Below are 13,437 nucleotides of genomic sequence, written 5' to 3'. Positions count from 1 at the left end.
TTTTTGGCCTTTGGAACAGAGTATGTTGCTAAGAGGCCCAAGGACACTTTGACTTTTAGCCAAGAAACTGGCTACATTTCTTTGGAGTCTTTTTACCCTAACTGCCTAGCCAATTCCTACCTCCTATTCTTATCATGCCATCCTCTGAAGAGGTTACCCAAATTGCCAATAGGGAATAGGGACGCAGACCGCTCTGGCTTCTTCCGTGCTGAGCAGGGACGCTTGGATGTTAATCCTTTTATGTGGATGTTGTCAGGGGTTTCCTCCCACTCTGTGGGCTCTTTCTACTCTCTTGTTTCATGCTGTGCAGAAGCTTCATCGATAGATTTCCATTGGACCGTTTTTACTTTTGCTGGCTGTGCTTTTGGAATCCAATCAAAACGATTTGCCTATCTCCATGTCTTGAAGTGTTGCTGTTTTGTTTTCTTATAATAATTCTACAATTTCAAGTCTTATATTTAGATCTTTGACCATTTTGAGATGATTTTTGTGTACAGGAGAGGATGGGTTCTAGTTTTGTTCTTCTATATACATATGTGTGTCCAGGTATGCACATGTGTGTCCAGTGTTGAAGACACCACATTATCCGTTCTTCACTCTATGTTCTTGGTCAATTTCTAGATTTTTTGTTTATTCCACTGATTTATGTATCTTTTTTTATGCCAGTACAAGGCTGTTTGGTTTTCACAATTTTGTAGTGGTTTTGTTTTCCTTCTGAGTTACTGATATCAACCCAGGGCCTTGTGTACAGTAGACAAGAGCTCTGCCACTGGGTTACACCCTCAGGCTCTATAGTGTGCTCCAAACTCTGATCTGGTGATGATCCCAGCTTTCCCCCTCAAGAGTGCTGTATCTATTTTGGATCTACTGTGGTCTCACATGAATTTTAGGACTATTTTATATATTTCCGTGAAAGGTACCATTGATTATATGGATTGTTTGGGGGTAATATGGACATTTCAACAGTATTAGTTTTACTGTTTCAAAAATAAGAAATGCCTTTGTATTTTTTTTTCATAACTTTATAGTTTCATTGTAGAGACATTTCACTTCCTTGGTTAAACTTATTTTTAGCCAGTACTGTGGTATACATCTGTAATCCTAGAGCTTGAGAATCTGAGGCAGGTGGGTAGTGAGTTCAAAACTAGCCTCAGTATATACTTTGTCTCAAAAATTAGCAATTAAATTAATAAATTTCTTCCTAAACACTTCATTTTCATAACTATTTGAAATAAAACTGTATTGGAAATAAATAAGTAAATAAATGAATTTATTTCTGTATTCCTGCTGTTATGAATGGCTTTGCTTTCTTGAATTTTTTTTTGGCAAGTTTATTTTTCTGTATAGAATGCTGCTGGTTTGTATGAAAATTTTTAATTTTTCAGTTTTATTTATTTTTATTGTTAATTACATGGATATGTACATGTCTGTGTATATGTGCATGTGCACCTGAGTTCAGGTGCCCACAGAAACCAGAGGCATCAGATCCTTCAGAAGCTAGGCTTACAGTCAGTTGTGAGTCATTGTGAGTTGCTGGGAGTTGAACTCAGGTCCTCTGGAAGAGCAGTATATGCTTTTAACTGCTGAACCACCTCTCTATCCCTATTTTGAAGTTTTTTTTTTAAGGCTTTATTTATTTTATGTGCGTGAGTGCTTGCATGTATGTATGTGCACTCCCTGTGTGAAGTGTCCACAAGGGCCAGAAAAGGGCATTGGATCCCCTGGAAATGGAGTTACAGATGGTTGTTAGCCACCATGTGGGTGCTGGGAACCGAATCCAGATCCTGTGCAAGAGCAGCCAGTGATCTTAACCACTGAGACATTGCTCCAGCCCTTGTATGCTAATTTTGTGTCCTAAACATTACTGAAAAGTTAAGATTTTTTTTACTGGTATCTATCGGAGAGTATGAAAAGAAACATTTTCCTGAATATATACTTTGATTTAGAATTTTAAATTTAAATCATGCTTTATTTCAAAGTTCTGTTGAATAGTGTAAATGTATTATATATTTAAAAGGAAAGTTAAATTAAAAAATAATTCCTGAAGTTGAAATTAACTGGAAGGAATGCATTATACATTAAAGTGATAACACTGTCACACATAAAAAAGCATTAACCCACGTAACTTTAGGACAGAATAGTTGAGCACACAATAAGACATATTTACTATAAGGACAAAAGAGAATTGCAAGAAGATCTCAGACTTTCATTTATCAATTTTATTAGTGATTTGATGTTATTAGAGTGAAATAAGTTAATACATATTATATTAACAAGTTAAGTAATTATGTTTATGTTGTTAGGAACCAATTTGCTCAATATAAATACAAAATCGATGAAGTTAAGTGTATAATTGGAAATTGAATCGGAAGTATCTACACAAACATGACTTTCAGACATCTTATTTAGAAATGATTTCAGACTTACAGAAAAGTACTGAGAATATTACAAAGGAAATTATTTTACCGTCTTCTGGATTCAAGTGCTTGTGTACGTGAGTACATGCCCATACACGTGTGGTCTATACATGTGATGTGTATATGTGTGCTTTGTGTGTGTGGTGTATGCACATGAGTGTGTAGGTCTGTGTGCTCATGTGTGCACATGCAGAGGCCAGAGCAGGACATTGAGTGTCTCCTTCTGTTTCTTTCCTCGTTGCCTTGAGACCGAGTCTCTCACTAACCTGGAAGCTTGCACTTTGGGCTAGCCTAGTGGGCCAGCAGGCTCTCAGGATCTTCTGTCTCTGACCCATGCTGGGGTTACGTGCATGAACAGCCATGCACTGCTGTCTATGTAGCTGCTAGGGATTCAAACTCAGGTCTTCATGCTTGCAGTGCAAGTGCGCTTATAACTGAGCCCCATATTCAACTCTTACTAACATTTTGTGCCCTTGCTTTGTCACTTGCTGTGTTTACTGACATAGACAATCACACATGACTTTTCAGTAACAATTGAAAGTAAGTTGCATATATTATGGCTGAATGTGTACTTCTAAGAATCAAACTATTCTTTTCCACAGAGCTACCAAGCTCAAGTAAACTTGACATTAATTTAATGATTCTATAGCTTTTGATCCTCTTATCTAAATGTATCCGTTGACACAATAATGTCCTCATTGGTAGTCTTTTATTTAGTCGAGAACAAGGAATAGCATTTAGTAACTGGGTCTCTTAGTTGTAAACGCCTTTATTTACGGAGTCATATTACCAGACCTGAAGTAGCTTAAAAATATTTATTTGTTTATTTGTTTGTCTGTTTGTGTGTAAGGGTGTGTGTGTACCACAACATGCTTGTAGAGGTCAGAGGACAACTTGTGGGAAGTGGTTCTCTCCTTCCACCTAAGTGTTTAAGGTATCGAACTCAGCTCCTCAGGCTACCCACTGAACCATCTCTCCAACCCTGAAGGAGAGTTTAAAAAGTGAACATGGTTTAATGTCTGTAATACATGTGTGTAACCAAGCCACTGTGTATGCACTTACAGGTAAAAATGCATCAGCCTTCTCTAAAGCAGGCTGTCACTGTGAATCTCTCAGGCACATGTGCACACACCCAGTTTCCTGTCTTATGGACGTTTGCACACTAACAACTTAGGTAATAGAGGTGGTGTAAACAGTTTAACCAAAGTCCTGTGTGGGAGCCCTCTGGTAAGCAGAAAACTCTCTTATGTAGTGAATAGATTATTTTATCCAGGGGTAGATGGACGCTGTCAGCTGTGGTAAGATTGGGGCTTAACCTCTGACCTGTGTTGTGGTGCTGCATGTCACAGCTGAGCAGGGAAGGAGTGGACAGAGGAGGCGGCGGCAGTGCAGAAGGGGCCTGGGCGCTAGCCGTGGTGCTGAACACGTTCCTGGAGCTGCGGGTCTCGGGGAAGGGGCTTGGAGTTCTTCCTCTCCACATCTCGAGTCTTCAGGTGTGGATCCTCAGTTCTAGACAGCAGTTGCACAGGCCGAGTACAGGGGAGTCACTTTGTTAGTACAGGGGTAGCCTGCAACCCATTCCGGCTAGGTGCTACTTCTCTCCCCAGAAGCCCCATCATCTCTTATTTATTTCTTGAATGGCTCATGCAAGTCTCCAACACTTGGCTTCTTTGTCCTTCCATCTCATAGCTCAAAAAGCAACAACATGGGCTGGCTGAGGAGATGGCTCATCAGTTGAGCGCACTGGCTGCTCTTGCAGGGGACCTGGGTTCTATTTCCAGCACCCACATAGTGGCTAACAGTCCATAACTCCAGTTCCAGTGGATTTGAAGACCCCTTCTGACCTCTGCGGGCATTGCACGACACGGGTGCACTTTCATACACGCAGGCAATACACTCATACACATAAAAGAAAACTAAGTAAAATATTTAAAAAAAAACAACAACAACAAAAATAAAAAGCAACAACAGCAAACTAAAGTTCCAAAGATTGGAGACTTTACCGGAAGGAATCACAATTTCTAAATAGCTGACCTCTTTTAATCATGCTTTTTAAAAAAGTTTACTGTGCCCCGTGGACACGTGCCAGCCTGACAGCCCCTCTGCTTCTGCCCTGGCACTTGTCACCTATATCTTCCCCTCTGTTCCCTGCAGCACCCCTGGTTTGCACCAGGCAAAGGTGACTCTCCCTATCCAGCACGACCCTGGTCCACACCCGCTCCAAGCATTGAGATTCAGGGCAGCATGGTTCCCTCATCTTTCCTCCACACACTTGCTGAGTGAGCCAGGCATGCTATATGACCTTGGGCAAGGACCACATTCCTGGGCTTATAGCCCTGGCTAACATGGTAGTGTGTTCTAGGATTGCTTGAGACTCTTCCCAGGTGCGCACTGTCTCCTCGGATCTGAAAACAAAATCCAGCTTCTGTTTTTCCCTCTACCCTTCTTTCTCCATTGAGTCAGGCACTCTAGCTTTTTGTCTCCACCAGCTTGACTTCTTAAAGAAGAAAAACTAGGGTTCTGCTGCTGAAGCATCCCTCCCCTACGCCGCCGTCCCCACCCCTCACTACTGAGATGACCCATCCTCCCTGGCCACCCTAGCGCCCAGAGGCTGGGGAAAGAAGTCCTCACACTCCAGCTTTGCAGCCTGCACTCTGCGGAGCCCACCAGCGAGCGCTTACGCTGTGGGGAGGGAGTGCGACAGGCAGCTGGGGCGACATCGCGAGTGCCAGGCAACGCTGATGGCGCTGCTCCGGTGACAGGTACATGAGTGGACTCGGGTCTGAGGCTAGATTGGGAGACAGACTGTGTGGAAGAAGCGGGGGAGGAGAGAGAGAGAGAGAGAGAGAGAGAGAGAGAGAGAGAGAGAGAGAGAGAGAGAGAGCGCAGTGGGTCATTCCCTCTTCCTCTCTTCCTCTGGTGACTTGTCTCCGTCCTCCCTCCGATCTCACCTTCCTCCCCAAGCATCCTTCCTGCCAGCGCCCGCTCCTTCTCGCACTCTCCCGCGCCTAGGGAGATTTCCTCCAGGGACCAGGTCTCCGCGCCATCACCACCCCAACCTGGGCAGCATGTGGAACGCGACGCCCAGCGAGGACCTGGAGCCCAACGGCACGCTGACCGACCTGGATTGGGATGCTACCCCCGACAACGACTCTCTGGCGGATGAGCTGCTGCCGCTGTTCCCCGCGCCGCTGCTGGCGGGGGTCACGGCCACCTGCGTGGCGCTCTTCGTGGTGGGCATCTCCGGCAACCTGCTGACTATGCTGGTGGTGTCCCGCTTCCGCGAGCTGCGCACCACTACCAACCTCTACCTGTCCAGCATGGCCTTCTCAGACCTGCTCATCTTCCTGTGCATGCCCCTGGACCTCGTCCGCCTCTGGCAGTACCGGCCCTGGAACTTCGGCGACCTGCTCTGCAAACTCTTCCAGTTTGTCAGCGAGAGCTGCACCTACGCCACGGTGCTGACCATCACCGCGCTGAGCGTCGAGCGCTACTTCGCCATCTGCTTCCCGCTGCGGGCCAAGGTGGTGGTCACCAAGGGCCGCGTGAAGCTGGTCATCCTGGTCATCTGGGCTGTGGCCTTCTGCAGCGCGGGGCCCATCTTTGTGCTGGTGGGCGTGGAGCACGAGAACGGAACCGACCCGAGGGACACCAACGAGTGCCGCGCCACCGAGTTCGCGGTGCGCTCCGGGCTGCTCACCGTCATGGTGTGGGTGTCCAGCGTCTTCTTCTTCCTGCCTGTCTTCTGCCTCACCGTGCTCTACAGCCTCATCGGGAGGAAGCTGTGGCGGAGGCGCGGGGATGCGGCGGTGGGCGCCTCGCTCAGGGACCAGAATCATAAGCAAACCGTGAAGATGCTCGGTGAGTCGCGCACGCTGGCGCTCTCTGCCTCGGGTGCCTCCGCCTTCTCCAGCAGCCTCTATTCCCCTACTAGTTTCTTGTTTCTCTTGGTCTCTGTCTCTCCGTTTGTCTCTCAATTCATATTCACCCCCCTTGACTTTCGGTCTGACTCCTTTCTGTCTCCTTTCTGCCAGTATCTTTCTTCCCTTCTCCATGAAAACCACCTCACATTTATACTTTCCCTAAAATGAGTTATTAGTTCAGAAATCTGCTTCAAAACTGAGATCTGTCTTAACAGTTCATTGCTATATCTAGGTGTTAAAGGTAAAATTCGCCTTCCTGCTTCAAGTAGAATTTGTCATTATCAAAGTCACATTAAGGCAAGCAGGCACTAGATCTAGAAAGCATTCAGTAGTAAATTTAACCAAAATACAGTCAATTTGGATCATTCTGTTGAAGATGGTTTGTGTTTTCTTTTTTACATAATAAAGATTTGGTTTCCACCCTGCATCTTTTTCAGATAAGCACATAAACTTCATTTATTCTGCTGTTTATATGGCTTTATAAGGGAGTCACTGAAAATTGGTGCTGGAGTCCTTTGATTGTTTTCATGAGTACGCGTATCTCCAGAAAGCACAAGCCAGGGTAGGGGAGGAGAAGCTAGGTTCTATTTTGTGGCAGTCTAGAGGACTTACCTCTCCCCAAATAGCCCTTCAGGAACATCTGGGTGCAGTGTCACAGCTGGGGTGTGCTTAACAGGTAATGTATGAATCCAGCTTCCTTAAAGACCCACGCTTGGTGCAGTGCAATCATAGACTGTGTTTATATCCAAACGAAATATTCATTCTCACTTTTCAAGACCAGAGGCTGCATATCATACTATTTGGACATTATAATCAGCACTTCATGTTTACTGGCATATTTGATACTTCTTAGAAGTTTTCCCAGGATGATATCATGTTTATAATTTTATGAGTCCCAAGTCCTATATATCAAAGTGATAGTTTGTACAAGAACTGTCAGAGTTTGCTTTTTAGAGCAGTGTCAGGATGTGTGGAGTGTAAGGCTGCTGTGTCCTCCAGGGGAATCTGAGTTGGTTCTCAGTCCCCAGGGGGCCACATCTTGGCATACAAGCTGCTCCCATGCAGCTTCCTTCCAAGAGGTGACCCCAGTTTTGTAAGCATCTCAATGCCAGGGGCAACTATTTTCTTCCACAACAATTTGAAGGTGGTCATTAAAGTGGTTCAGGTACCAAAACTCTATTTTCTCTCTAGTTTCTGAATTTTAAAAGCTTAATCTAAAAATTTAGACTTCTTGAAAAGTGTAATCTTACAGGTGTAAAATGAAGGTTTGGATGGTAATTATTGGGTGGGTTTAGTGTTCTCTGGAGCCTTCGTTATGTTTCTCGTAAGTGGCATAGAATTGTTTCCTTGGTGTTTACTGATCCCAACTACATAGTCAACCCTCTGTAAAACCTTAAAATCTGAGTACAGTGGCCCATGAAACATAACAAAGCCCTGTCTTAAAAAAAAAAAAAAAGAAAAGAAAAGAAAAGAAAGAATAGGTGCCTCAGTTTTCCTCCTAGATGTTTTAATTTAATGGGTCTGTGTTATAGTCAAGGAATTTACATTTCTTAAAAGTGCCCCAAGAGGGGCTGAGGCTATAGGTCAGTGGTGGAGTGCTTGCTGGACACATACAAGGCCAGGGATTTTACACATAGCACAGAGGGGAAGACATGCTCCTGGGAGTTCTGACCTACTGCTGTGGTCGAGTACAAGCACCTTACCTCATTTATATTTGTGTTGTATCTAATGCATTTTAAATGGTGGCTAAGCATGAATAAATTGGCTAATTAAGTCAGTGTGTCAACTCATCACAACATCAAGTAGTTATCGAGTAGAAATGATTGGAAAGCTCAGTCAACATTGTTTAGCTATTGGTTTAGACAGTCTCAATCTGTGATAAAATGTCAGAATGGGAAGAGCAGAGCAGTGTGTTTATGTGAAGACCAGAACATCGCGTTTCTCCATGTCAGAAGCAGGACATGATGTTTCTCAGTGGCATGCCACACATTGTCAAAACAAAACCAACTCTTAAAAATGGAAAGTGGTTTGCTGTGATAGTCCTTGCACTGATGGTCTCTCTTGCTCTGTCTCTCCAGCTGTTGTGGTGTTCGCTTTCATCCTCTGCTGGCTGCCCTTCCACGTGGGAAGATATCTGTTTTCCAAGTCCTTTGAGCCTGGCTCCCTGGAGATTGCTCAGATCAGCCAGTACTGCAACCTTGTATCGTTTGTCCTCTTCTACCTCAGCGCTGCCATCAATCCCATTCTGTACAACATCATGTCCAAAAAGTACCGGGTGGCGGTGTTCAAACTTCTGGGATTCGAATCCTTCTCCCAGAGAAAGCTCTCCACTCTGAGGGATGAAAGTTCGCGGGCCTGGACAAAGTCGAGCATCAACACATGACCGGCACACTCTGCCGTGCATCATCATCGCTTATTACTCCATATCGGAAGCCATAGCAGAAGAACTTGAGAGGAAGCTGAAAGTCAGTTTTGGAATTAGGGAGTCACGGATCTGGGAAAAATTGGGGGAAAGTAAAGACAGAATCCATAGGGCTTGCACAGTTTGATTTGATCACACCTCATAAGAGCTCTCACTCGCTATTCCTGCACATTCATGCCTATGATTTTGCATCTCGGAGCTGGTGCTACCGAGAGCTTTGCCCCTCAGAGAAAAGGAGGAAGCAGGTGGGCAATCGGGGCCCTTTTGTGGGAAAACACTACATCTGAGTTGCTTTTCTCCTTCTGATCAAAATTATTTAATTCAAAGGATGACATTACAAGCAAAATTTTAAAACATGACTAAAGGACAGCAATCTTCACAAAGCTGTAGAGGCCCAACAGAATCATTAAGTCAAGGCAAATGAGTAATCAATATGAAGATCGTTAATGAGAAATCTCCATGCTTTTTTTTTTGCCCCCACAGTAAGTCTTTGAATCCATCATGTTTTATATACTTTCAGCCCATTTTAATTTGGATGTTCAGTTTCATCAGTAAAATGTGGTACATTTAATTTGGTTGTAAAAGTAGAATCAACAGCTTAAATTGCATGAGAATACTCAAAAATTTTAAGTAAATTACTTAAACAGCAAGTTTTTTAAAACTCAAAGTTAATTAAAATAAATAACTCAGTTGTTCAGTTGCCGTAGGTACATTTCAGATGTTCATCAGACAAATGTGGCTAGAGGTTACCGTATTGAATAAGGACACTAAAGCTCTTGCAAAATTATCATTAATCTCATCTAACATGTTTAAAATAAGCACCTAGTCCTGGAAGTGTTTTTACTAGTGCATTAATATAGCAGTCGATAAAGCAGAATTTTAGAGTCATACATTCCCAAGTCACACTGACATGCTCTGTTCTTCATGTTGGGGACAGAATGGAATGCATGAACATATAAGATACACTTTAAAATAAAGTTAGACATTTTAAACTAAACTAAATTGCATGCATTAATAGTAAGGAAATGAAATTTTATAAAAACCATAGGTAATCACAAACTGCCTTATTAGGTCTAACCAAAACATGTAAGTCAGTCCTAAGGCCTTGATTTGTGAATAACGTAATAATTATAACTTATTCTATCTAGCTTATAGGAAACCCAATGAACATGGAGATTTTTCAAATGATGAAGGCAGGCCCAGAACCCTCCAAATGCTTCTGCTTACTGATATTCAAAACTTTAATATTTTTATGATCATTTTATTTCATCTTTTCTCTGCCATGCCCAATCTCCAAATTAGTATTGCTGTTTAGACCCTATTACTTACCTGGTAGACAAGCTCGCTGGATTTCTAGTTCCCTCTTAGTCGTAATTATGAATGAGTATACTGTCCAACAAACACTGTACGTGTTGGCAACAAAGCTAACGTTTGCATTTATATTGACACTGTTCCCCATATATTGGACCCTGCATGCCAAACCTGTCATTTCAAGATGATCGATTCACAATTCTGCACACTGCTGTTGTGTAAGCAGCTCCTAGACTGGGTTAGCCTTTGAGGAAGTTACTGCCATGTTCTTTACTTACTGCAAAGGAAAGATCATCACACTGAAGTAATGGATTGCCTATTTACTTTGGAAACAAAAACATAATTAGAATTAGAATTACTTCTCTAGAGAAATATTTCTGAAATCCATTTGGACACCCAAACTCGACCATCAACTCGGCCTAAGTAAGCAGCTTCAGCAGACTGTTTGTTCATCATTTTCTTAAGAGGGCATCACCAAACATACTGATACATTCAGGTCTGTGAGATATTAATTAGCTCATCCAGCATCGGTCTCCTAGATAGTGCTTAGTATGTTACAAAGGAGGGATTTCAGCTTTAGAGTTTTGCTTATAAATATATTACACTTCAGAGGAAACAAGCTTTTTTTTTTCTTAAGAAAAGCTTAATCTCTATCATGTAATCAATTTTTTTTTTAGAAAAACAAGCCCATTTTCTAATTATTTGCTTAATCTCTTTACCAGCCCCCCTCTCTTGTGAGTTTATGTCAGTAGTCTTGAATTCACTTCCAGGGAATAGTTTACAGAGCAAGACCCACAACTGTCTCCCCTGGGTTAATCTGGGAACTAAAAGGATGTGTTTAGATAAAGGGATTTTTAATTTATCCTTTCAAATCATTGCTTTTTTATTGTCTGCAAGTTTTTTTTATGTTATTACACTCCCTGTATTAAGACCAGGCGAAAAGAAATTACTCTGAAGAAAATTGTTTCTGAAAGTCTGTTATCTCACAACATTCGTATATACCCAAACTTCTGGAAATTAATGAGCCAAAGATTTTGTTGTTTGTTCTTAGCGAGCTCACAGTCATTGGTGTGCTGTGTCGCAGTAGGTAAAGTATAAAGAACTTTGAATTATGAAGCAAACATCTCCAGTGGTCACTGTATCAAATGTTCCCACCCTGGGACTTCAATGGGTAATTCAGTCTACTGTGATGATGTATACTGGGCTCCAAGAAGATTTGAACTGGGTTGCTACTACACGAACCAGTAATATTTATAGACAAAGTTAATGTCTGCTAGCAGGAATCACACTGAAAGTATTCCTCACAAACATGGGGGAAAGGAAAGAAGCCTGAGTTCCATTTTCCTGGTTACCCAGCAGTCAGGTTTCTGTCCAACCTGATACCTCAGAGTCAAGGGTTAGGGGTTTCATTTTAGGAAGTAGCTGTTATGTGAGCAGGAGCTAAATAATCACTTTATACAGTCATGACCACCAGCTATTTTTACAATAGCATTCTAACTGGGTGAGGTGGTGCATCCTGTAATCCCAGCACTCAGGAAGCTGAGGCAGGAGGATTACCACGAGTTCAAGGATTGCCTGGTTTATCTGGTCGGTTTTATGACAGCTTGGGATACAGAGTGAGATGCTGTCTTAAAGAATATACAAATAGCAAAGCTGAAAATCTTGTGATAAAGAAATTTAGAAACATTTTTAATGTTTCTGTCTACACCAAGAAAGCCATATCATCTTTTAAACTGTAGTGGAGGCTGTCAGGATGAGCTTTGACTTCACATTCCTGTTTTTTCATGCAAATTCTTTTGGTAAGCATCTAAGATCCTTACAATTTTCAATTTTCAGTTCAACATAAACAGTTTTAGCTCATTTTAAAATTTATCCATATACTTGAATTTCATATTAAAAAGCAAAGCTGAGATTTTCTGCAAGATTGGTGCCTAACAAAACTCTATTGTCTTTTAAAAAACAGCATGTACTTCTTTAAAACATGTATTTACATATATAAAGTATTCTGGTCACAATGTGTAAGCGAATAGAATAGAGTTGTTCTGTTTTCAGAAACACTGTATCTAATGTAAATAATGTCATTAAAAGACAGAGATAATACCTTAAAGATAAACTGTGTCTAATATGGTGTGAGCTAATGAGTCGCCTGCAATGTCTTTGCAATTTAAACCGTGAGAGTAGCTGCCTCGTACAATTGTAAGTCACATAGGTGATCAATAATAGCGTCGGTTCAGTGAATTGAAAATATAATTTTTTTGTTGTTGTTCTTTTTGAGACAGGGTCTCCCTGTAGTCCCAGCTGTCCTGGAACTCACTATGTAGACCAGGCTGGCCTTGAACTCACAGAGATCTGCCTGCCTCTGCCTCCCGAGTGCTGGGATTAAAGGCGTGCGCCACCACACCTGGCTTGTTTTGTTTTGTTTTTAGCAGACAAAAAACACTACTCAAAATCAACAGAAAGTAATGTGCTAAAGCCAGAAACTCACAGTTTTAAGCTCGTGCCACTTACTAATTCACATTCCATGAATCTGGCCAGTTCCTGACAATGATCTAATGTGAAGCAGATGAGGAGGAGGATGGGGCTTAGTTTCGTGGTTTTCCTTCGAGACTCAAGCTACTGTAGGCTGCTGGAGGACAGCAGTCAGGCGGACGGTATCACCACCCTAAGAAAAAGCTCTTCTTTCTGCCTCTCCTAATTATTTGGCTACTTGCTGGGATTTCAATTAATTTATGCTCCCTCATCTCTTTCACTGTACATATTTTTCCTCAAAGGACTAATAATGATCTTCAAAACTGGCAATAATAGGTACTCTCAGAAAATATGTCTCATGGAGATGATCAGCGAGTTCTGCTAAAATATTAACAAATGTTCTCTCTAGATTCCTCCTCTCCGCTCCCCAGCTGCAGAGAAAGTATTGGGGAAAAAGAGTTGGAAAGATTTCCATGATCTTAAAATTCAATCACATATCTGACTCAAACCACAAAAACGTTTATTCTTTTTTTTGCTTTCAGGGCAGTTGGCTCAGTGTAGTAGAACACTTGTTCATGTAACTGTCTCAACACTGAGCCTGTGGCTGGTGTTGCCGGAGCTAGGTCTACAGAGAATTTACTACTGTGCTTGCTCTCTGGTGGTATTTTGCTTTCTGCTTCTTTATTTGACGGTTTTTGTAAATGTTAACGAAGACTTTGCTGTAGCTCTCATGTACCTGTCTCATGGAATTTGCTTTTATTTTCCTTGGGTGTCATAACCAAGCAGTTCTTAATAAATATCTTTTCAAAGCATGGAGCTGACTTTTTTTTCTTACAGTTAAAAGCTTTGGAGAGTGTGATACTTTACCATCCTTTGGTCCTAGTCTTTGTTTTGT

At 42.1% G+C, this 13,437-nt stretch overlaps 1 protein-coding gene across 1 annotated transcript; it reads left to right on the top strand.

The window, feature by feature from the left end:
* The first annotated feature begins 5,442 nt into the window (after nt 1–5,442).
* Nucleotides 5,443–8,764, top strand: Ghsr (growth hormone secretagogue receptor). The gene is made up of 2 exons (XM_008840349.1): nt 5,443–6,278; nt 8,419–8,764. Exons 1-2 carry the CDS (start codon nt 5,486–5,488, stop codon nt 8,721–8,723), a joined length of 1,098 nt encoding a protein of 365 aa, XP_008838571.1. The 5' UTR covers nt 5,443–5,485; the 3' UTR covers nt 8,724–8,764.
* Nucleotides 8,765–13,437: the final 4,673 nt, after the last annotated feature.

Source organism: Nannospalax galili, unplaced genomic scaffold (genome assembly GCF_000622305.1).
Source record: "Nannospalax galili isolate Female #2095 unplaced genomic scaffold, S.galili_v1.0 scaffold1021, whole genome shotgun sequence".
NCBI lineage: Eukaryota > Metazoa > Chordata > Mammalia > Rodentia > Spalacidae > Nannospalax > Nannospalax galili.
The sequence above is the reverse complement of the archived record's forward strand: the minus strand, read 5'-3'. Positions and strand labels throughout refer to the sequence as shown.

Bases quoted from the DNA above. Each gene is read 5' to 3' on its own strand.
- Ghsr (XM_008840349.1), top strand. From the start codon at position 5,486: ATGTGGAACGCGACGCCCAGCGAGGACCTGGAGCCCAACGGCACGCTG. The intron at 6,279-8,418 runs GTGAGTCGCGCA...CTGTCTCTCCAG, and splicing joins GCAAACCGTGAAGATGCTCG to CTGTTGTGGTGTTCGCTTTC.